This window comes from Aquarana catesbeiana, linkage group LG12 (genome assembly GCF_042186555.1).
Source record: "Aquarana catesbeiana isolate 2022-GZ linkage group LG12, ASM4218655v1, whole genome shotgun sequence".
NCBI lineage: Eukaryota > Metazoa > Chordata > Amphibia > Anura > Ranidae > Aquarana > Aquarana catesbeiana.
The window spans coordinates 30,384,048-30,408,007 of record NC_133335.1 but is presented as its reverse complement, the minus strand read 5'-3'; the positions used below and the strand labels follow the sequence as shown (position 1 = coordinate 30,408,007).

General features: G+C 43.6%; 1 protein-coding gene across 2 annotated transcripts in view; it reads left to right on the top strand.

Annotated features, from left to right (window-relative positions):
• The window catches only part of CDH4 (cadherin 4), a 1,105,063-nt gene that overhangs the window by 1,061,245 nt on the left and 19,858 nt on the right, over positions 1-23,960 (top strand). For both annotated transcript variants that reach the window (XM_073607535.1, XM_073607534.1), the window contains 4 exons: positions 2,963-3,196; positions 7,217-7,450; positions 19,122-19,261; positions 21,833-21,997. In XM_073607535.1, coding sequence (XP_073463636.1) covers positions 2,963-3,196; positions 7,217-7,450; positions 19,122-19,261; positions 21,833-21,997 — 773 coding nt within the window. The remainder of the gene's footprint in view (positions 1-2,962; positions 3,197-7,216; positions 7,451-19,121; positions 19,262-21,832; positions 21,998-23,960) is intronic.

Below are 23,960 nucleotides of genomic sequence, written 5' to 3'. Positions count from 1 at the left end.
CGAGTCCCCATTGACTTGAATGGAGCTATATACTGAGGATATCCATTCTTGATATATGACCACATTCATAGCAATATGGACTCAGTGGCCAGCACTGAATATATGTTGGATATGCTGAAAAAGCTGGAAGAAGTAAAACCAAGGAATTTAGGCAGCTGGGGTCCGGGGTTAGTGTAGCTTAGCTTAGGTGACCTGAGAGTTGGAAGTAATTTAGCTAAAGGCAGAGCTTCTACCAAAAAGGTGTGTCTATATTAGTGTCTTGCAAAAAAGACACTGGCTAAGTAAATCAGACTTACAACCCAAGGTTCCAATAATAACCTCCACCTTCAATCATAGTAAGAAAGCCGCTTCGGGCTGAAGTGTTTGGTCAAGTGACCAGCATCTGTGAAGGACGAATTGAAGATTCCAGGAAATGTTGGCACTTGTTCTGTTGCTTTTCTTGCTTATCACTGGAAGTGAGAATTATAACAAAGCCATGCTGTATAGTACATACAGTATATAGTAGGTATGACTGTATTGTGAGAGGAAGTGGAGAGCTGTGTGAGTGCTGCAAACTCAAGTCTGTTCTTCTCTAGATGTTTTGTTCATAGCAGGTCCTGACAATCTAAAGGCACTGGAGGAGGGATGCTAAACACAAGAATACAAGCAATATCAGGAGTGTGTATAGATTAATAACAACAGGCTCAGACAATGTGGTCACACTGTTATGGTTAAAGCAGCCGTACTGAATGGGTGATGCTGATAATACGAAGGACTGAATGCTGGGAAGAGGGCTTATGGCTGTTATTGCTTAAAGGCAACTGCTGGCCATTTCTGTCTGGTATTTATTCATATATAGACAAGGCCTCATTGTTTTGTGTGTATAGACATCTTTTGGTTACTAAGTAACAAGTAATCAATGCTTCCTCATATTCATAATCCTGGGGCTTTCCGCAGGCCTTGGACCTCTTGGCTGTGGAGCAGGAGGGCAAGAATCAGGAAAAGAGGGGGATGGGGGACATGCCAAGGTTACAGGCTAGAGCTTCTTGTGTCGGAAAGTGCAAATGACACCTCCAGTGTATCCGGAATGTCTGATGAGTGAATGAGAGGAATATATTTAAACTGAAGCTTATTAAAAGCAAAAGTTATACTTAGGGCAGAACAACACATCATTTTAATATTTAAAAAAAATAAAATATTAAACAATAAAAAAAAGTTAATGAGTAGCCCAGCACTTTAAAATTTATAGCACTTGCTATGTCCTTAGAGCTGCTCCCTGCAGAAACTGCTCTCCACCGGTCCTCATCCTGGTTGAATGGCAGCCATTGTCATATCAACCACTTCCGATGTGCCTAGACTGCCATGGACATAATTGTTGGGGGTGCGTCACCACCCTAGCCTGGGCTCAGAGCACAAAACAGCAGAGAGTGGCATTCTCTGCAATACAGAACGTTGACCAACGCTGCCAGAGAGGAGGACCCCCAGGCCATCACATGACCAGCCAAAGAACTCCTGGATTTAAGATAAACTGTATAACAAGAATTTAAAAAAAAAAGTGCAGGGAGGCGGGACAGAGCTGTTTTTTTTTTTTTTTTTTAATTACCTGGAATTCTGCTGGAAGGTCAGCCACCAATAAGCTATGACCATTATTAACTAAAAATGCCTCTTCTGAGCCCCTTCTGATTTAATTTCACCAATTAGATACTAAGGTGTGCCTTTCCAGACTGACTTCATGGCTAAGCCATGAGAACTGCCATTCCACTGTCATGAAGTCATTCCCCGGGAACAAAGTGAAGCTAAGTCAGGAAGGGCACAGCAGAGACCTTTCTAGCTAATAAAGGTAATCTTAAATCTCTGATGAGAAAGTTGTGTGTCTGCTCTTATTGCCCATCTCTATCCCCCCAAAAAATAAATTAAATGCCCATTTCACTTACTATGGTCATGTGATCCTCCAATGCCGAATCTTCTCTTTTCCTTTGTTTTCTTCTTCAGGTGTCCCCATCACTGCCCGGGTGATATGGATACGTTCTATTGGTGGGGTCCACTCAGGATCCTAATGCCGCGTACACACGGTCGGAATTTCCGACAACAAATGTTCGATGGGAGCTTGTCGTCGGAAATTTCCGACCGTGTGTAGGCTCCATCTGACATTTTTTCCGTCGGAATTTCCGACAAACAAAATTTGAGATCTGGATCTCGAATTTTCCGACAACAAAACCCGTTGTCGGAAATTCCGAGCGTGTGTACACAATTCCGACGCACAAAATTCCATGCATGCTCGGAATCAAGCAGAAGAGCCGCACTGGCTATTGAACTTAATTTTTATCGTCTTGCCGTACGTGTTGTACGTCACCGCGCTCTTGACGTTCGGAATTTCCAACAACATTTGTGTGACCGTGTGTATGCAAGACAAGTTTAAGCCAACATCCTTCGGAAAAAAAACATGGATTTTGTTGTCGGAATGTGCGATCGTGTGTACGAGCCATAAGAGTAGTGATGTAATTGCATAGGGGACGGCCGGCGAGGGACCATCGGCAGCGCTGGACTAGTGGTTCCCAGCACCTATAAACAGCACCAGCAAGGGGCCTGGATGGGGACTTGATTGAGTATAACTTTCTTCACACAAGGTATGGAAAACTAAAAACCACAGAAGGCAGACTGCCTTGTGCTATGCTGTGAAAAAAAAGAGACAAAATCTCACCCCAGGGTATTAAGCAACCATTAAACTCAAAAGGCAATCTCTTATTTGATTTTGTTTCCTTTACTGCAATTTTAGAACATTAATATGTTCCTTTGAAAATGTACATAAGGGAGTTTACACCATTCAGTATTTTTAGCACTTCCTTATTTAAAAAACAAATATATAGCTTGTTTTATTAGACAAAGAGTGCTTTATATCTTTATTTATGCAGAAATTATTAGAAGTTTCATAATAAGGAAAAAGCAAAACAGAATGACCTTCATGTTTCCCCCCCCCCCACAGGAGTGCCCCCTGCCAGTGGCACTGGAACATTGCAGATCCAGCTGATTGACATTAATGACAACGCTCCTGAGCTGGTTCCCAAAGAGGCCCAGATCTGCGAGAGGCTTAATTCAAACGGCATCAACATTACTGCCACTGACGTGGACCGAAAACCCAGCGGAGACCCATTTGTGTTTGAACTGCCAACCGTGCCCTCCACCATTAGGAGGAACTGGACCATTACCAGGATCAATGGTAGGAATAAGAGGATGGGCCAAGGTGCTGTGTGAAATCTGTCTGTTAAAGAAGAGCTCCAGAAAGCTCTGTCTATATATATATATATGTTTATATATGTGTGTGTATGTAATTTTATATATATATATATATATATATATATATATACACATATATATACACAGTAAAGGGGAAAAAAGTATTTGAACCCCTGCTAATTTTTTACGTTTGCCCACTGACGAAGACATGATCAGTCAATAATTTCAATGGTAGGTTTATTTTAACAGTGAGAGACAGAATAACAAAAATATCCAGAAAAACACATTTCAAAAATGTTATAAATTGATTTACATTTTAATGAGTGAAAAAAGTATTTGATCCCCTATCAATCAGCAAGATTTCTGGCTCCCAGGTGTTTTCTATACAGGTAACGAGCTGAGATTAGGAACCCTCTCTTAAAGGGAGTGCTCCTAATCTCAGCTTGTTACCTGTATAAAAGACACCTGTCCACAGAAGCAATCAAACAGATTCCAATCTCTCCACCATGGCCAAGACCAAAGATCCGTCCAAGGATGTCAGGGACAAGATTGTAGACCTACACAAGGCTGGAATGGGCTACAAGACCATCGCAGAGCGAGAGGGTGACAACAGTTGGCACGATTATTTGCAAATGGAAGAAACACAAAATAACTGTCAGTCCTCATGCCCACGGACATTTTTACAGCCGCTTTTAGGAGCCTTTTCACAGCTCAAAAACGCCTCTCTATGTTAGCCTATGGCCTCATGCCCACCAAGGCGTTTAGGAGCTGTAAGTGGCATGCGCTTTTTTAAGCTCCAAAAAAAAAACAGGACCAGCGTGTTCTGAGGCTCCAGCACTAGAGCTGTACAAATGCCAGACGGCGGTAAAAGGTGTTAAACGCGTATACACAGCATTAAGCCTCATCCGGCATTTCAAAATCAATGGTTCCCAAGGAAGCCCATTGATTTGAATAGAAGTCGCACCAGAAGTCGGATCTAGATGATCTGACTTGCGGTACAACTTTTGTGCTGAGAATCTTGAAGGGGAACCCCGCCAAAATTTAGCATGAGGTTCCCCCCCAAGATCCATACCAGACCCTTATCCGAGCACGCAACCCGGCAGGTCAGGAAAGGGGGGGAAGGAGTGAGCGCTCCCCCCTCCTGGACCATACCAGGCCACATGCCCTCAACATGGGGGGGTTGGTGCTTTGGGGCAAGGGCCTCTTCCCATCAACCCTTGCCCAGTGGTTGTCAGGGTCTGTGGGTGGGGACTTATGGGAATCTGGAAGCCCCCTTTAGCAAGATTCCGGCCCCCCACCCTAGGTGAATAAGTGTGGGGTACATGGTACCCCTTCCCATTCACCTAAAAAAAAGTGTCTTAAATAAACACTACACAGGTTTTTAAAGTATTATTAAGGCAGCTCCGGCTCTTCTCCCTCTTCTGGCGACGTCTTCTCCCTCTGCCGGTCCTTCTCCTCTCTCCGGTTCTTCTCCTCTCTCTCCGCTGTCCTTTCTCTCAGCTATCTTCTTGCTCTTTTGCAGGGTCTTCTCGCTCTTTGTCTGGGTCTTCTCCATCTGTTCTTCTTCCGATTTTGACTGGATGTGATCTCCCGGTGTAATGCTGGGTCCGCTGTGTGCAATGACTTATATTGGCATGGGGCGGGGCCACCCGATGACGTAAATTGGAGACCACACTCCTTGTGACGTCATCGCCCCATCATGCCCCGGGCGGTGACGTCACAAGGGACGTGGCCTCCAACTTCATCGGGTGGCCCCGCCCCATGCCAATATAATTCATTGCACACAGCGGACTCACCATTACAGCGGGAGAACGCGTTGAGTCAACATTGGAAGAAGAACAGAGAGAGAAGACCTGGCAAAAGAGCGAAAAAACCCTGTAATAGAACATGAAGATAGCAGTGAGAGAGGACAGTGCAGAGGAGAGAAGGACCGGAGAGAAATCGTATCACCACAGAATGGTACTGTGGATACAGGAATTAAGTATAAAATGTCACGTCCCGATAAACTGGATTTTTAAAGAGTAGGTTTGCAGATGATGGACTTTATAGGCATAACAAAGATATAAATTGAAAATAAAATTTACATACAAGGACAATTGCATTTGTCCTTGTATGTTTTTGTAATAAATGTTATTTTCAACTGACCCATGCGATCCAAATCCAGTGAGGGGTAAAAAAGGTTCCTGCACCTTTTTTGTGCGAATCCAATGCGAGTTTAACCGTACAACAGTATGGCTAAATTTACACTACATAGACATTGCATGTGATCGGCACAGCAATGCAGTGCGAATCACATGCGATGTCTGCGTTTGCATATGCGTGAACTCAGGTTCAGTTTTATATGGGACCCATGCAATCCGATTCCTGTCTGAATTCACAGTTCGCTCTGTGATCTGTGAACCGATCTGGGGGGGAGTCATTAACCTTTATATTGACACCCGCAGCGGTTCGCAGAGGGCAGTGTGAACTGCCTGCGGGAGAGATGCGATGCGGGATTCGGCACTGGAATCGCACTGGTTCCCGCATCGCAATAGTGTGAACCCGGGCTGACTCCCTTGCCATCTTTCCAAAGTGAGAGACCTGTTCCTCCCCTACAGCCACTAGATGGTGCTGTGTTTGTAGGAGTATAATATTCGCAACACCATGGGGTTTTTTTTACTAAAAGCAAATCCACTTTGCACTGCAAGTGCAAAGTGCACTTGAAATTGCACTGAAAGTGCACTGTAGATCTGAGGGGGACATGCAAGGAAAATAAAAAACAGCATTTTAGCTTGCACATGATTGGATAATAAAATCAGCAGAGCTTCCCCTCATTTCAGATCTTCCCCTCAGATATACAGCGACTGCACTTCCAAGTGCAATTTCAAGTGCACTTTGCACTTGTAGTGCAAAGTGGATTTTCCTTTCGTAAATAACCCCCCCATATGAGATGCTGAAGGTGCCACAGTTTACATAACTCTCTTCTTTTCTTCTATTGAGGACATCAGTATACTGAAAAAATAAATATTGTGGTTGTCAGGTTTGCTAAGGCAACTACACATTCAGAAGCACATTCAGAACGTGGGCAGATCTCAGCAGATACATCTTTTTTTAGTTACAGTATATTTGCACGTGTATGGTTGTGTAAATATGTAAGGCACTGTTAGCTGAATTTGGAGTTCTTTTTGGTTGGGACCTCTGTGTTCGGTAACCTGGAGGGGTCCCCACCACCCATAGACGGCCATGTAAGCAGCTGCACTGCAATGCCAACGTTTCACCTGCAGGTGGCATAACTAAAATTTGTATTTGCAGATCCCTGTTCAGAGAGAATTTGGACTTGGTGGGATATGGGGAACCCTTTTGTGGGGTGAAGTCCCCCCCCCCCCATCCCAGCTTTTTATGGAAAATAGAGTATTCATCTGATTTTAATATTACTCTAATTGGAATGTCCGGCAATAGAAAATGTCTTATTTTGTGTTATTTTTCTTAGGATAACGGAATTATGATGAAAACTCTGAGAAAGAAATCAAAATATATAATCCACGCCATTAACAAACGTCCTAAACTAAAACACTAGTTGTAGGAGACTTTCTGACTTCTGTACTTTCTGCTTTCAAGTAGACTTTTCCATTGTTTTTAACTTACTAAAGTTTTAAAAGACATGTTCTGTCCTTAGAGGATGAGGCTTCGCATTGTTCTAATGTCTAAAAGTTACCTATTATACATTTTAGCAATGATAAAATTCATTCGCTGATCACTCTTAAGCAGTAAAAAAAAAAAGTATTTAATTAAAAGCTGAACTGCGGGTCACAAAATGGATTTGGACGCATACTTTGGGTTAGAGCGGAAGAAGGCTAAGAATCGCAGTTGTAATTATATGGTGCATAGAAAAGATTCATTAACCTTTATGCAGTTCAGTATAATAGAAAACATTTCACACCAGGTACCAATGGGGGGGGGGGAAACGGGGCTTTTCACTCAATGTGACTTGTTTTGTCATGGCACCACCTTGTGGTCTTTGCAGGAAATTACGCAAGGCTGAGTCTACAGATTGGTTACTTGGAGTCGGGAGTGTATGAAGTTCCCATTATTGTGACGGACTCAGGAAACCCCCCTCTCTATAACACGTCAATCATCAGAGTGAAAGTTTGTCCCTGCGACGAGAATGGAGATTGTACCACAATCGGAGCCGTGGCTGCAACGCGACTGGGGACGGGAGCGATTATAGCCATCCTCATCTGTATTATCATCCTGCTATGTGAGTAGAGTATCTTACTTGGTCTTTATTACTTATTTTTCTGCATTCAACTCCATCCAAGGTTGTGTTATTATACAGCCTGCTAACATCATTACAAAGCCTTATAGAACTGAGAACTTCCTCCTGTCGCACACATTCAGGATTGTTTAGCTACTTTAGATGCGAGAGGAATAAGCCGGATTCCTAGATGTCTCTGAGAATTCCTAGCTATGTGCACATTAGATAAGAAGTGGCAGGTAGGGTAATGCTAGCCTCAGGCTGGTCACACACGGTCAGATTGGGTTTCAGATCACATCTGTCACATCAACAAAGTTCTCCAGCACTTATTCATTCGAATGGCATCCAATCGAGTAGAAAAATCACTCTGCACACTTGATGGTTAATTTTATTGATTTCATGGATTGGAATTTGAAACAAATCTCTGAGGGCCCGGCAGTTGTCTGGAGATTGTGGTTGGACATGGAAGCTTTGGTGATCAGCTCTTCAGTATGTGAGGATACATGCTCATGTTCATGAAGAAGACAATTGGTGGAACCAGTCCAGATGCTGGTCTAAGAAAATGATATAGATTGGCTGCAAAAGAAAATCACGCCCAACCAATACACTAGATGAAAGTGTTCATGGTACATATAGACAACATGACTATCACCTAATACAACACAAACTACCTGAAAGGTAACCCATCAAGAAAACTAGTTGTAAAGGCACACACTCCTTATCCTTCTATCATTAGTTGGTGAGTAGGGATGAAACTACCTGAAAGGTAACCCATCAAGAAAACTAGTTGTAAAGGTACACACTCCTTATCCTTCTATCATTAGTTGGTGAGTAGGAATGAACTCTGTGTGTTTGGATCCTAGTTTGAACCTACCTGAGCAATCCCGCTAGGAAGATGTCCTTGGCCAATCATGAGCGGTCCAGATATCCCCGGCCACCCCAGGCTGCACTAATACATGCGGCTGCAGGCTGGGGAATTTCTCAGCCACTTAGGATTGGCCAAGGACAGTGACAGCTTCCTGGTGAGACTGCTCAGGTAGGTTCGGACTTTGATCTGAACATGCCTGAGCTCATCCTTAAACCCCATAAACACTATTAGGTTTTTTGCAGATTTTTGTCTTCAGACTTACCAAAACCATGTAGTGCAAGGGCCTGCCTGATTGCATACAAATTGAAACTCTAATGCCCCGCACAGAAGGTCGGACTTTCCGACAACAAAACCATGGATTTTTTTCCGAAGGATGTTGGCTCAAACTTGTCTTCTATACACATGGTCACACAAATGTTGGCCCAAAATTACGAACGTGAGAACACAGTGATGTGCAAGACATACGACGAGCCGAGAAAAAGGAAGTTCAATAGCCAGTGCGGCTCCTTCTGCTTGATTCCGAGCATGCGTGAACTTTTGTGCAATGGACTTGTGTACACACGATTGGACTTTCTTTTAGACCCCTTTCACACTGGGGCATTTTTCAGGCGTTTTTCAGGCGCTTTAGCGTTAAAAAAAAGCGCCTGTAAAGCGCCTGAAAGAAGCCTCATCTGCAATCCCAATGTGAAAGCCCGAGCCTTTTCACACTGCCAGCGCCTGATAAACGCTGGTAAAGCGCCGCTTGAGACCCTTTTCACACTGGGGCGTTTTTCAGGCGTTTTTCGGGCGCTGGCAGTTTGAAAGGGCTCGGGCCATCGGAGAACCCAGCCGGTGGCAAAAACACAAAAGCGCTGCAAAGAAGCTGCTTGCAGGACTTTTTTTGACGCCCTGCCAGCGCAGCGCCCCAGTGTGAAGGCACTCGGGCTTTCACATTGGGATTGCAGATGAGACTTCTTTCAGGCGCTTTACAGGCGCTTTTTTTAACGCTAAAGCGCCTGAAAAACGCCCCAGTGTGAAAGGGGTTGTTTTATTGGAGGAAAATTTGAGAACCTGCTATCAAACATTTGTTGGCGAAAATTCCGACAGCAGATGTTCAATGGAGCCTACACACGGTCCGACTTTCCGACAATAAGCTCACATCGAACATTTCCCGTCGGAAAATCCGACCTTGTGTACACGGCATTAAGGTTTGACCTCATATTATATGGTTTTGTTAAATCTGAAGACAAAAATCTGCAGAAAATCTAATAGTGTGTATGGGGACTTAGTGAGCAGCAGACCTGGAACACAGCATGTGCATATACACCAATTAGCCACAATTTTATGACCATCCACCTAATATTGAGTAGATCCCCCTTTTGCCATCAAAACAGCCCTGACCCATTGAGGCGTGGACTCCACTAGACCTCTGAAGGTATGCTGTGGTGTCTGCCACCAAGCCATCAGTAACAGATTCTTTTGTAAGTTGTGAGGTGGGGCCTCTGTGGTTTATACTTGTTTTTCCATCACATCCCACAGATGCTCGATTGGATTAAGATCTGGAGATATTGGAGGCCAAGTCAACACTTCATACTCGTTGTTGTGTTCCTTTTTTTTTAATTCTTTTTATTTAAATTTTCATAATAAAGTTACAAACATTAAAACAGAGTCAACAGTCAGCACTACAATACACCAGCACCAATGAACAACGCAGCTAGGGTTGCCACCTCTTCCCTTTAAATCCGGACACATATGAATTCCACAAGTTCTGAGGCTAATTTAATGCAGATAAGGCACCAAGGGAGTTTAATTACCACCTTAATCACCCACAGAACCTGTGTAATTAATATGTGTTCGGGTTTAACGGGATGAGATGGCAACTCTAAATGCAGCTCCAGACCATACCAGTGACCAGTTTCTGGTAAAGAGGTAAATGAGGAAAATAAAGCACACATTTACAGAGTCAAATCACATCACCCCAGTATTCTCAACAGTTATTGGGCCAGGTGCTCACCAAGGCCAACATATAATTAGCATTTTTCCCACAGTATAAACCTTTAACCGCTTGCCGACCGCCGCGTGTACATATACGCCGGCAGAATGGCATGGCTGCGCAAATGGCCGTACGTGTACGTCCCTTTAAATTTGCCGCCGTGTGGTCGCGTGCGGGCCGCCGCTGGCCCACACGCGACCCTGCCGCGAGCCCTGTGAGTGTGATCGCGGGTCCCGCGGACTCGATGTCCGCGGAGATACCAGCAATCGTCTCACGGAGCTGCAGAACGGGGAAATGCTAATGTAAACAAGCATTTCCCATTCTGCCTAGTGACAGCACACTGATCACCGCTCCCTGTAATCGGGAGCGGTGATCAGTGTTGTGTCACACATAGCCCCTCCCCCCTACAGTTAGAATCACTCCCTAGGACACACTTAACCCCTACAGCGCCCCCTCCTGGTTAACCCCTTCACTGCCAGTCACATCTACACAGTAATCAATGCATTTTTAATCGCACTGATCGCTGTATAAATGTGAATGGTCCCAAAATAGCACAAAAAGTGTCCGATCTGTCCGCCATAATGTCACAGTCACGATCGCTGCCATTACTAGTAAAAATAATTATTAATAAAAATGCCATAAAACTATCCCGTATTTGTAGACGCTATAACTTTTGCGCAAACCAATCAATAAACGCTTATTGCGATTTTTTTTTTTGCCAAAAATATGTAGAAGAATACATATCGGCCTAAACTGAGGAAAAAAAATGTTTTTTTATATATTTTTGGAGATATTTATTATAGCAAAAAGTAAAAAACATTGCTTTTTTTTCCAAAATTGTTGCTCTTTTTTTGTTTATAGCGCAAAAAATAAAAACCGCAGAGGTGATCAAATACCACCAAAAGAAAGCTCTATTTGTGATAAAAAAAGGCCATCAATTTTGTTTGGGAGCCAAGTCACACGACCGCGCAATTGTCAGTTAAAGCGACGCAGTGCCGAATCGCAAATAGTGCTCTGGTCTTTGGCCAGCCAAATGGTCCGGGGCTTAAGGGGTTAACCAATAAACAATTAGTCCGAAGTGGTAGAACTATCATTCATCCAACCGCCCCACACCTTTTCAAATCTGTTGATGTGTTTCTTAACAATTCTTGAGCCATTTTTTCAGTGTGGCAGGGCGCATTATCCTGCTGAAGGAGAACCACTGCCATTATGGAATACCGTTTCCATGAAGGGGTGTACTTGGTCAGCAACCATGTTTAGGTAGGTTGTACATGTAAAAGCAACATCCACATGAATGGGAGGACCCAAGGTTTCCCAGCAGAACCTTGCACAAACCATCACACTGCCTCCGCCGGCTTACCTTCTTCCCATACTGCCATCTCTTCCTCAGGAAAGCAATGTACACACACTGGCCTTCCACATGATGTAAAAGAAAACGTGATTCATCAGTCCAGGCCACCTTCTTCAATTGCTCCATGGTCCAGTTCTGATGTTCACGTGCCCATTGTAGGCGCTTTTGGCTGCAGACACGGGTCAGCATGGGCACCCTGACCGGTCTACGACTACGCAGATCCGTACACAACAAACTGTGATGCCCATAGGCGTGTGCAGGGGGTGTGTCGGGTGTGCCCGGGCACACCCTAATCACCCTGTGTGGCGCAGATTCTCCCTGCTGATAGTTCACCAAAGCCCCCCCAGTGTGGCCCCTAAATTAAAAAAAAAAAATGATAAAAAAGTAAAATAATAAAAATAAAAAAAACTACTGACACCATCCATTGCCCTACTGACAAGTCCAATGCTCTACTAACACCGTCCATGTTTTAAAAAATTTGGGGTGCACACCCTAATGCAATAGGCTGCGCACACCTTGTGGTGATGCCCATTTTCTTTCTGCTTTCAACACATCAACTTCAGAGACAACATGTTTACTTTCTGCCTAATATATCCAACCTACTTTCAGATATCATTGTAATGAGATAATCGATACCTGTCAGTGGTCATGAAGTTATGGCTGATCAGTGAATAAAAAAAAAGATCTCAACACCTGATTTGCACATGCTTGCTCCAACTCAGCCCCGGAATCTGTACCTTCTATTACAGGTCAACTCCCCTCTATTTTTTCTACCCTCATAAGTTCTTTTTATACCCCAGGCAAGTGGCAACATACAATGTTGAAATGCACATGTTCCTTGCAAAAGGATTGGTAAACCTGTTCAGCCAGTTTTGTGGTTCACATATCCCTGAAACACTATATAGCCAGAAGCGGCTCTATATTGGCTGCATAGATTTGATGGAACACTTGGTCTAGTTCTACCATCGCTCTTCTACACATCTAAGCTTCTTCTCAGATATGGGTGGCTTTAGTGTTTATTTCCAATCATAAAGAGGTGGCAGTATCAGCACCTCTCCAGGCCTCTTGCCTGCACTCAGTTTTCTCCTTGCTGGAGCTCACAATGTCATGACGTTGTCATTTATACCCAAAATTATTCCAATCACTCAACACTGGCAGCAAGGTGACCATAATCAAGAGGAAGCATTAGCATGGAGTGCAACAGAGAATAATCACCGAGCCTGTGCGTTTTGTTATTTCTGCATACGTTTAACTTTCATGTTTGTTTAAAATCCAGGAGCCGAGCATCACATGAAGTTAATTCTGTTTGAAGGGTAATTGGGAGATGTTCTTTCATTGTGGGGTGATGCTGAGCCACTTTGAAAGCTTTTACTGTTTTAGTCTTTTGCTTTAGGGAATTTAGTTTGCTTTAAAAAAAAAAAAAAAAAAAAAAAAAGAGACACAGTGTCATGGCTTTACTATAAAACACGCTGGCTTCTTCTGTACATTTTATTGTGTACACCAAATCCTTTCAATCCGATCTGTTACTTTTAGATACTATAAGGAGTCAGAACTTTGCCATGATCTGGTGCAGTGATCAGATGTCCTTGGAGCCTATCACTGCACCTTACTGTCATATACAGCGGGGGAAATAATTATTTGATCCCCTGCAGATTTTGTAAGTTTGGCCACTTACAAAGAAAGGAAGGGTCTATAATTTTTTATCATAAGTGTATTTTAAATGATACAGACATAATATCAACCAAAAATCCAGAAAAAAACACCTGATACAAATGTTATAGATTGAGTTGCAGTTCAGTGAGTAAAATAAGTATATGATCCCTCTACCAACCAACAATAATTCTGGCTCCCACAGACAGGCTACAGTATGTGCTCATGTGGTACACAGATTAGTCCTGTCCATTTAAGAAAGTGCTCCTAACGACAACTCATTATGTGTATAAGACCCCATTCACACAGGGGCAACACGACTTGCAGGTCGCCTCAGCGAGGCGACCTGCAAACGACTGCCCGGGCAACTTGAAAAACGACTTCTGTATAGAAGTCTATGCAAGTCTATGCAAGTCGCCCCCGAAGTCGTACAGGAACCTTTTTCTAAGTCGGAGCGACTTAGAACGGTTCCGTAGCACAGAACAGGAGGCGACTTGTCAGGCGACTAGGTCGCCTGACAAGTCGTCCCTGTGTGAATGGGCTCTAACACACACCTGTCCACAGAATCTCTTTCTTCCATTCAAACCTCACCATCAAGACCAAAGAGCAGTGGCGGCTGGCAGTGATGGGAGTAAGTCACACATGTGCAAGTCACAAGCAAGTCTCAAGTCTTAACCTTCAAGTCATAAGCAAGTCCCAAGTTACTGTGGCGAAAAGCAAGCAAGTCAAGTCGAGTCCCTGCTAGAAGTCAAGCAAGTCAAGTCATTTATTTTGGTCAAGTCACAAATTAAGTCAAAATACTGATCTACCCCGAAGCCGGGACTCAGGGGGAGCTTTCTTTTGTGGGGGGGGGGGGGGGGGGGTGGCTTTTGCCTAGGCCAAGACACAGAACTGGTGGTGCCAAGTCATTGCAAGTCAAATAGCCCAAGTCAAAGTCAAGTTGCAAGTCATTAGTGACAAGTCAAAGTCAAGTCGAGTCATTTATTTAATTTTGTCAAGCAAGTCGCAAGTCCTCAAACAGGTGACTCGAGTCTGACTCAAGTCAAGTCATGTGACTTGAGTCCCCCACCTCTGGCGGCTGGTGCTCCATTTTTTTAGGGGGGCGCAAACAAAATCCCAACCAACCCCCCCCCCCCCCCCCCCCCCCCCTGACGTCACTCGCCCGTGATGGGCCTATAGACACACAGAGGGATAGAATGGATAAGATAGATAGATAGATAGATAGATAGATAGATAGATAGATAGATAGATAGATAGATAGATAGATAGATAGATAGATAGATAGATAGATAGATAGATAGATAGATAGATAGATAGATAGATAGATAAATAGATAGATAGACAGACAGACATGTAGATAGATAGATAGACAGACAGACATGTAGATAGATAGATATATGCAGTTATATAGATATACAGATAGATAGATATACAGATAGATAGATAGATAGATAGATAGATAGATAGATAGATAGATATACAGATAGATATATGCAGTTAGATAGAGAGATGGAGATATATATATATATATATATATATATATATATATATATAGATATAGATATATATATGTAGATAGATAGAGATATACAGAGATGGATAGATGGATAGATACAGATAGATAGATAGAGATATACAGAGATGGATAGATAGATAGATAGATACAGATAGGAGAGAGAGAGAGAGAGAGAGATGGAGATGATGATGATAGAGTGCACAGCATGACTGTAGGACGCAGTGCTGGGAGCCCCCGTGATTTACACATACAGCAGATGTGTAATGAAGGCTCCAGCACATTTTTCGGGTGAAGGGCTGGAGCAGAGATTGATGCCTGGCAGGGCAGAGGTGAAGCACGGCTCCCTCCACCCTCCGATCACAGACTGAGAAGAATATAACACGTGGATAGACAGGCTGTCAGTGACACAGTACCTTGTCTTCTCCATTCACACAGAGCGGCCCGAAACAGGAAGTGACCTGCCGCCGGGAGACAGCACCGCCCAGACATGCAGACACAAAGGAGAATGGCCCAATCAGCGTGTAGAGGCGCACTGCATAGCGCCACAGGGCATCAAAAAACCCCGCAAATGAAGCGTCTTGCCTGCAATCACGGGATTGCATTGGCATGACGCTTCCATAGTGCACCGTGTCCGGTGCCCGCCCGGAACACAGTGCACTTAAAGGAAGTTTTTTTTTTTTTAAAGGGACATTTTTTTTGGGGGGGGGGGGGAGGGGGGGCGGCGCCCATGCGCCCCCTATGGACAGGCCGCCACTGCCAAAGAGCTGTCCAAGGATCTCAGGGACAAGATTGTTGACCTACACAAGGCTGGAATGGGCTACAAGACCATCAGCAAGAAGCTTGGTGAAAAGGAGACCACTGTTGGAGCAATTATTCCCGAAGGAAGAAATACAAAATAACCATCAATTGCCCTCGGTCTAGAGCTCCATCCACAATTTCGCCTCATGGGGTAAGGATGATCATGAGAAAAGTGAGGGATCAGCCCAGAACTACACGGGATGAGCTTGTGAATGATCTCAAGGTAGTTGGGACCACAGTCACCAAACAAACCATTGGTAACACAATATTCCACCCTGAATTGAAATCCTGCAGCACCCACAAGGTCCCCCTCCTTAAGAAGGCACATGTACAGGCCTGTCTTAAGTTTGCCAGTGAACATTTAAATGATTCAGAGAAGGATTGGGAGAAAGTGCTGTGGTCAGAGGAGACCAAGATTGAGCTCTTTGGCATCAACTCGTCTCCCTGTGTTTGGAGGAAGAAAAATGCTGACTATGGCCCTAAGAACACCATCCTTACAATCAAGCACGGAGGTGGAAACATTATGCTTTTGGGCTGTTTATCTGCTAAAGGTACAGGCCGACTTTGCCGCATTGAGGGGCCAATGGATGGGGCCATGTATTGTAAAATCTTGGATGACAACCTTCTTCCCTTAGCCAGAACAGTGAAGATGGGATGGGTCTTCCAGCATGACAATGACCCAAAACATACCGAATAAGGCAACAAGGGAGTGGCTCAAGAAGCGCATTAAGGTCATGGAGTGGCCCAGCCAGTCTCCAGACCTTAATCCTATAGAAAATGTATTGAGGGAGCTCAAACTTCGAGTTGCCAAGTGACGGCAAAGAAACCTTAAGGATTTGGAGAAGATCTGTTAAGAAGAGTGGATCAAAATTCCTCCTGAGATGTGTGCAAACCTGGTCACCAACTACAAGAAATGTCTGACCTCTGTGCTGGCCAACAAGGGTTTCTCCACCAAGTACTGAGTCATGTTTTGCTTGGGAATCAAATATTTATTTTACTCACTGAACTGCAACTCCATTTATAACAATTGTATCGTGTTTCTTTCAAAATTTTTGGTTGATATTCTGTCTCTATCATTTAAAACACACCTATGATAACTAATATAGACCCTTCACTTCTTTGTAAGTAGGGCAAACTTACAAAACCTGCGGAGGATCAAATAATTATTTTCCCCACTGTTACCTAAATGACTCCATTCATGGCATTCACCACACCACCAATTCAGTCAATATTTACTACAAGAACATCTCACAGAACTCTTCTTCAAACCATCTTCATTTCATGCAATATCTATAGAAGTTATAATGTACTGCGATTTTGCATGAGCTAAGTGCAGATAAAGTGCAAGTCCAGCCAAAAGATTTTATTTTAGTTTTGGGTATAGTGGAATAGGATTAGAACCCCTTTCGTGATTTTACAGATATTGGGGGAGAGATTTCCCTGCCAGACAGGAAGAGAGGGAAAATCTGCAACAGAAGCACAGACAGAAATATACATTTTAGTAAAGAAGAATAGGCTAGAACCCCTGTCAGCTTTTCATGGCTGTCAGTGTCCCCATGGCAGAGTTTCCCTCACTTTTTGTCTAGTGACACCATTGTAACAGGAAATGAGAGGAAATCTTTCTAATAGAGCCCCATAGCAGTAAAAACCTGAAAGGGATTCTAACCCTCCATACTCTTATTAATAATAACACGTTTTGGCTGGACTTGCACTTTTTAAAGCTGAATAAATTGTGCCAGCTGGCCCAATGTAAGTATGCATATGTGATACCTGATTGGCCTCTGTGGAAGCTGTAAATCACTACGACGGCGATGGCGATGCTGAGTGGCTGCCCTTCTGCATAGTAACCACAGGGGGGAGCACTTGCTTGGTGTGGCTGTCATTTATAGAACATCTTGCATTTTCCTCATTGAACGCAAAGCAAAACTAGGTGGAGATCATGAGGTCAGCACCCCTCCTTGTCCAATCATTGAAAAGAATGCAAGGCATTGTCGGTATGGCGGCCATGCCGAGGGTGCGACCCCCGTGTGGTTACTATGTAGAAGGGCAGGCCAATTAGGCATCATATATGCATACTTACAGTGAGTATAGAAAAAAAAATCACACTTTTAAATAATCACATTTTGTTGCTTTGCAGCCTGAAATGAAGACAGGCACAGTTTTTGTTTTATCCAACTGTATTTACTCAGTGCAACTTATAACACCAACATGTCAGAAAAAAAATAAAAATTCGAAAACAGAATCACTGAGCCTTCAGTCTGTTGGGATTTGTCTCTACCAACTTTGCACATCTAGACTTTGCAATATTTGCCCACTCTTCTTTGCAGAAAGTTTAGTTAAATTTGAGGTGATTGTAAAGTCTCATTTAAAAAAAAATAACAAACATGTTATACTTACCTCCTCTGTGCAGTTGGTTTTGCACAGGGCAGCCTGGATCCTCCTCTTCTTAGGTCCCTCTTCGGCACTCCTGGCCCCTCCCTCATTTCAAGTGCCCACACAGCAAGCAGCTTGCTATGGGGGCACCGTGAGGCTGCATTGTTGGCACAGTGAGGCTGCAGATGGGCACTGATGAGGATACAGATGGGCACAGTGAGGCTGCGTTGTTGGCACAGTGAGGCTGCATTGTTGACACTAATGAGGCTGCAGATGGGCACAGTGAGGCTGCATTGATGGCACAGTGAGGCTGCATTGTTGACACTAATGAAGCTGCAGATGGGCACAGTGAGGCTGCATTGATGGCTCAGTGAGGCTGTATTGATGGGCACCTGACAAAGCTGCATTGTTGACACAGTGAGGCTACAGTGTTGGCACTGATGAGGCTGCAAATGGGCACAGTGAGGCTGCATTGTTGGCACTTATGAGGCTGCAGATGGGCTTAGTGAGGCTGCATTGATGAGCACAGAGAGGCTGCATTGATAGGCACTGACGAGGCTGCAGATGGGCACATTAAAGCTGCATTGTTGGCACTGATGTTGCTGCAAATGGGTATTATTATTTTATTATGGCATTATATTATTAATTATCTTTAAATTATTATTTTATTGTAGTATATTATTATGAATGGGGGGGGGGGGTCGGCACAGAGCGTGACCTCCCTGAATTGAGTTTTTGCAGGTTGGGATGTCTGGTTTACGATGGACTGATGCCGTTTTCCCATTTTTAGCACTGAGGTGTTTATTCTTTGTTCACATTTATCTGCTATCACAGCGCCTCATTTATAACATTTACTTGTTTGTGTCTATTGCTTCTATGGAAGGCTGCCGTGACACTTTGTTTTGGGGTATTATCAGTTGACTCTTTTAGCGCTGAGTTGGGTGATTTTATATAAAAACTAGAATGGTTGGCCAGGGCAGGACATATAAACAAAGCCACATCAGCGAGAGTAACAGGCACTCAAATTTTCACAAGCCTGTAAAATAAATTGTTAAAGTAAACTTTATTGCCCCTGGTAATGAACTGTGGACAGTTGTCTAGGGATCGATGTCGGTGGATAACTGAACCAGTGTTTTCTCCTTGCAGCCATGGTCCTTCTGTTTGTCATGTGGATGAAGCGCCGGGAGAAGGAGAGGCACACCAAGCAGCTGCTCATTGACCCAGAGGACGATGTGAGAGACAATATACTGAAGTATGATGAGGAAGGAGGAGGAGAAGAGGACCAGGTAACATCACATTACTTAAATCAGTCACAAAACTGTCCTAAGGCCACTCTTTTGCTTAAAGAAGAATGAAAATTTAGAAGAACATTTCTACTATTCACCAGCCAGGCTGCCAGTGACTCCAATCTTCACTTTCTTGCAGAACTACACTGGCCGATAGAATTTTCTAGGAATGTGGACCATAGGGTGCTCTGACTAACAAAGAGACTTTAACAAACAGTACATGACTGGATCTTGAAATGTGATTAATGCACCACAGTAACACTTCAGAAGAGGGAAGCACACTCTATATGAAAAACAAAGCAGAGAAGAAGGTGCTTCTAAGTGCAGTAACAAAACACTTTAATGACAAGGAAGGTTTAAAAACACTTACAAGATGGAAGTGAAAAACAGGCATACCAATGAATCCATAACGTCCAGTGGGATGCCTCCTGAGAGTACCGATTGGTTTGAAGAAGGATCGACTGGGCATGCTCCGAAACATGTCCCGCCCAGTCTGACGTCACTTCCGGTTGCCTGGATTCCATACTGGTCTTGACAGCACGGCTCTCCATCTTGGATCAGAGACAGTGTTTCCCACCGCTGGGGCTGGAACTTCCACCTGCAGCTGTCTTTGCTTCCAGAAGGCATCCAACTGGACGTTATGGATATATTGATTTGCCTGTTTTTCACTTCCATCCTGTAATTGTTTTTAACCCTTCCTTGTCATTAAAACGGGATTCCGTCTTAGAAAAAAAAAAATTTAAAAGTCAGCAGCTACTAACACTGTAGCTGCTGACTTTAAATAAGTACTTACCTGTCCTGGGTGCCCGCGATGTCGGCCGCCCGAGGCCGACCCGTCCCTCGGCTCTCAGGTCCCGGCACTGCCATCCTAAGTAAGGGAAACAGGTAGTGGAGCCTTGCGGCTTCACTGGCAGTTTCCTACTGCGCACGCGCGAGCGGCGCGGCGCTCCGTTCTGTGAATGGCCCCGTGGTGTTCTGGGAACACACACAGTTCCCAGAAGACAACGGGGCTGCTCACCGAGGAGCAGAACACACCGCGGAAGAGGCAGATTAGGAAGACTGCCTAGCAACAAGGGTTTTTTTTTTTTTCAAATGTTTTTTTTTTAATTTTTTTTAGGATTTTTGGTGATTTTTTTTTTCAGGGTGGCCCTCCACTTTAAAGCGGAGTTCCACCCAAAAGTGGAACTTCCACTTTAAGCACTCCTCGCCCCTCCTGACATGCCACATTTGGCATGTCATTTTTTTTTGGGGGGGTGTACCCTTTTTTCATGGGACTTCCTGTCCCACTTCCTGCTTCCTATCTTCGTCTGCCTAGGCAACTCCTCCTCTCGCCCTAGGCGACCCCTCCCTGCCAGCAATCTTCTGGGACACAGCTCAGGTCAGTACGTGCCCGATCGTGAAGCCGTAAGCTGTCACGGCCGGGTGCCCATAGTTACCATGACGGCGCCAAGGAGAGGTGGGGTAGAGGAGCTAGCCTCCAGGCGGCCACAGCGCTGGACCATGGGGCAGGTAAGTGTTGGTTTATTAAAAGTCAGCAGCTATGCTTTTTGTAGCTGGTGACTTTTAATAAACTAAAAAATGGGTGGAACTCTGCTTTCAAGTGTTTTATTACTGCACTTAGAATCGCCTTCTTCTCTGGTTCACTAGAATTTTTCACATCTGCTTCTGGGTGTGTCGGTGCCCCTTGTTTCCTCCTGTTCCACCCTCTATGTCACTAGTATGTCCCTGCAGAGCTGACCACTACGTCACTAGCGGAATCCTACAGAGCTGTCCGCAATGTCACGGGAACGTCTTTACAGGCACCATGCAGTGGTGGACGGGGGCATTCAACACACCCGGAAATGTTGAATGTTGAAGATTTTAGTAGCTTTCTAATCCCTGCTAGAGAGCAAATATTGTAGTCACCAGTGGCAGGCTTGGTGAGTAGTAAAATTGTTCCATTGCAGGGTGGCTTTTTTTTTTTTTTTTTTTTTTTACTGCCAGAATCACTTTAAAGCAGCCTTATATTTGATTTGTAGTCATATTTAGACTTCGATTCCACACATTTCTAGGAAGAGCTTTTATTGCTTTCACCTGATGCAGTATGGCAGAATGAAAGGGAGACTGTTCTTCAGATACTTTGAAAAATGTTTAGTGTCTCCCTACGGTCATAAAAACATTTGAAATATACACTAGTACCTTGCCGTGCACGGTAACTTAGCATTCGCTTTTGGAGGAGAGGAAACCAGAATCACAGAGGGCAATACAAACCTGAGAGAGGTTTCAACACCTCCTACAACAAAACCTTAAAATGTTTTGGTTGGAGTTGGGTTTTAGGACCACTGGACTGGATCCAACTAAATCTAAGGTGTATCCCTCTTAGATTGTAAGCTCTTATGAGCAGGGCCCTCTTAACCCTCTCGTTTTCTATTGTATTGTAACTGTACGTTCTCCCTTTTATGTTGTAAAGCGCTGCGTAAACTGTTGACGCTATATAAATCCTGTATAATAATAATAATTATATTCCTGTGTAGATTTTGTTGACATACTCAAGCATTCTCTCATTTATTCACAATACATTTCATCAAACAGGACTATGATTTAAGCCAACTGCAGCAGCCAGAGACCTTGGACCATGTCCTAAACAAAGTGGCCGGTGTCAGGCGGGTGGATGAGAGGCCAGTAGGAGCCGAACCTCAGTATCCAATCAGACCTGTCATACCACACCCAGGAGACATTGCCGACTTCATCAGCGAGGTAGAGCTTATGACATAATTGCTACTGTATAATGGTACCCAGTGTGGTATACAGTGTGCTAACGAATATCTTTGACTTTCAGGTACGTGGGGACTGTAAACACAGTAAATTAAGAAATAGTATAGCCCCAACTGTCCCCTATTTGCCCCTGTTCCTTCTTAAATATTCCTCTTTTAGCTCTGGTGTGGAAATTTGTATAAAGAAAATGTACTATTTAACTGTCATTCTTACCCTTTAGTTTGCCATGGTCCGCGTGATTGGGAGGGTGGTAATGGTGTGCCCATTGTCTAAAATGTGCCCCTGTATCCCATCACAGAAGGTTGGTACAGAGTTTTCCCCAGAGAGGGTGGGACTTTAAAGGCATAGATTGTCAGACATACCATATAGTAAAAAAGAGATTTTATTTAAACAATATATTAAAGAAAAAAACATTTTCATCAAAAAGTTCATCACATACACTACTTCTTCAGGGATGATCCGATATGCAATAGTATTCTACATGTAATATATTGTATCGCTTTATAGTTTAGATTGTTACATGTAGAATACTATTGCATATCGGATCATCCCTGAAGAAGGAGTGTAGGACACTCCGCAACGCGTAGGATATATCGAATGCTTATGCTTACAAGTTTATGTCCACATTTTTGAGTGCATTTGTTCTCCGAGGTTTACCAGAGATATCATACACTCGAAATCTATTTGCACAGATAACAACTTTTTAATTATTTGTACCAATGTTATGTGATGAACTTTTTAATTTGATTTTTTTTTTTAATATATTGTTTAAATAAAATCTCTTTTTTACTATATGATATGTCTGACAATCTATGCCTTTAAAATCCCACCCTCTCTGGGGAAAACTCTGTACCATATCTAAGTTTAGAATGTTGGCTGATCAATAGCATATGAGTCTCTTCAAAAACCTCCATTTTTCTTGACATCACAGAAAGCTGGGAGGAATAGATTGGTCACATGAACACAGCGGTTTATATGAACACAGGTCCTTTCTTTTGTATTGGACATTAGACATGTGCATAAAATATTGTTTTGTTTCATTTTGGATGCATTCATTAAGTTGATCATTTCGTTTTTTTCATATCCGCTGTGTCGGCCCGGTTCATTTTCGGAATTTATATTTGTTTCTTCGGGATTCATTTTGTATACTCATTAGACCACATGGATTCAAAAAGTTTTCTAATCCACCCCGTGTAACTTTGGGCAGATTCAAATTAATTGTGTATAACTGTGGTTATCAATGAGCAGGCAGCCGCCATATCCTTAACAACTATGACCCATCTGCTGTAAACAAGATTCCCCGCTGACAGTAGAATATAAACTTTAATGTAAAGTGCTGGTAATTTATTTTTTTTTTAATTAGCAGCGTGGGTCCCCACCAAAGCACCTTGTCCCAATGTTGAGGAGGACAAGGGCCTCTTCCCAACAACCCTGGCCCAGGGGTTGTGGGGGTGCGGGGGGTGACTTATCGGAATCTGGAAGCCCCCTTTAACAAGGGTGGATCTGGGGGCCCCATTGTTAAAGGGGGCTTTCAGATTCTGATAAGTTACCCCCCGCACCCCCACAACCCCTGGGCCAGGGTTGTGGAGAAGAAGCCCTTGTCCTTATCAACATGGGACTCCAGATCCACCCTCCCCCTGTGTGAATGAGTAGGGGTGCATAGTACCCCTACTCATTCAACAACAGAAAGTCAAAAGTAAATAAAAACTCAGAGACAGTTTTTGACAAATCCTTTAAAACAAACAAAAAAAAAGTCCCCTGAAGTAGATCTATTGTTAATCACGATGAACGCCAACTTGTGGAGAGACTTTCATTGAATGACAGGTAAACATGGGGGTGGGGTCTTCCAGCGAATGCATTCTTTGTTTTTGTTATAACTATATTTCGGATTTGTTGCCATTCTTTTTCATGTCCATTCGGAAATTCAGGTACATCCGAATCTCCA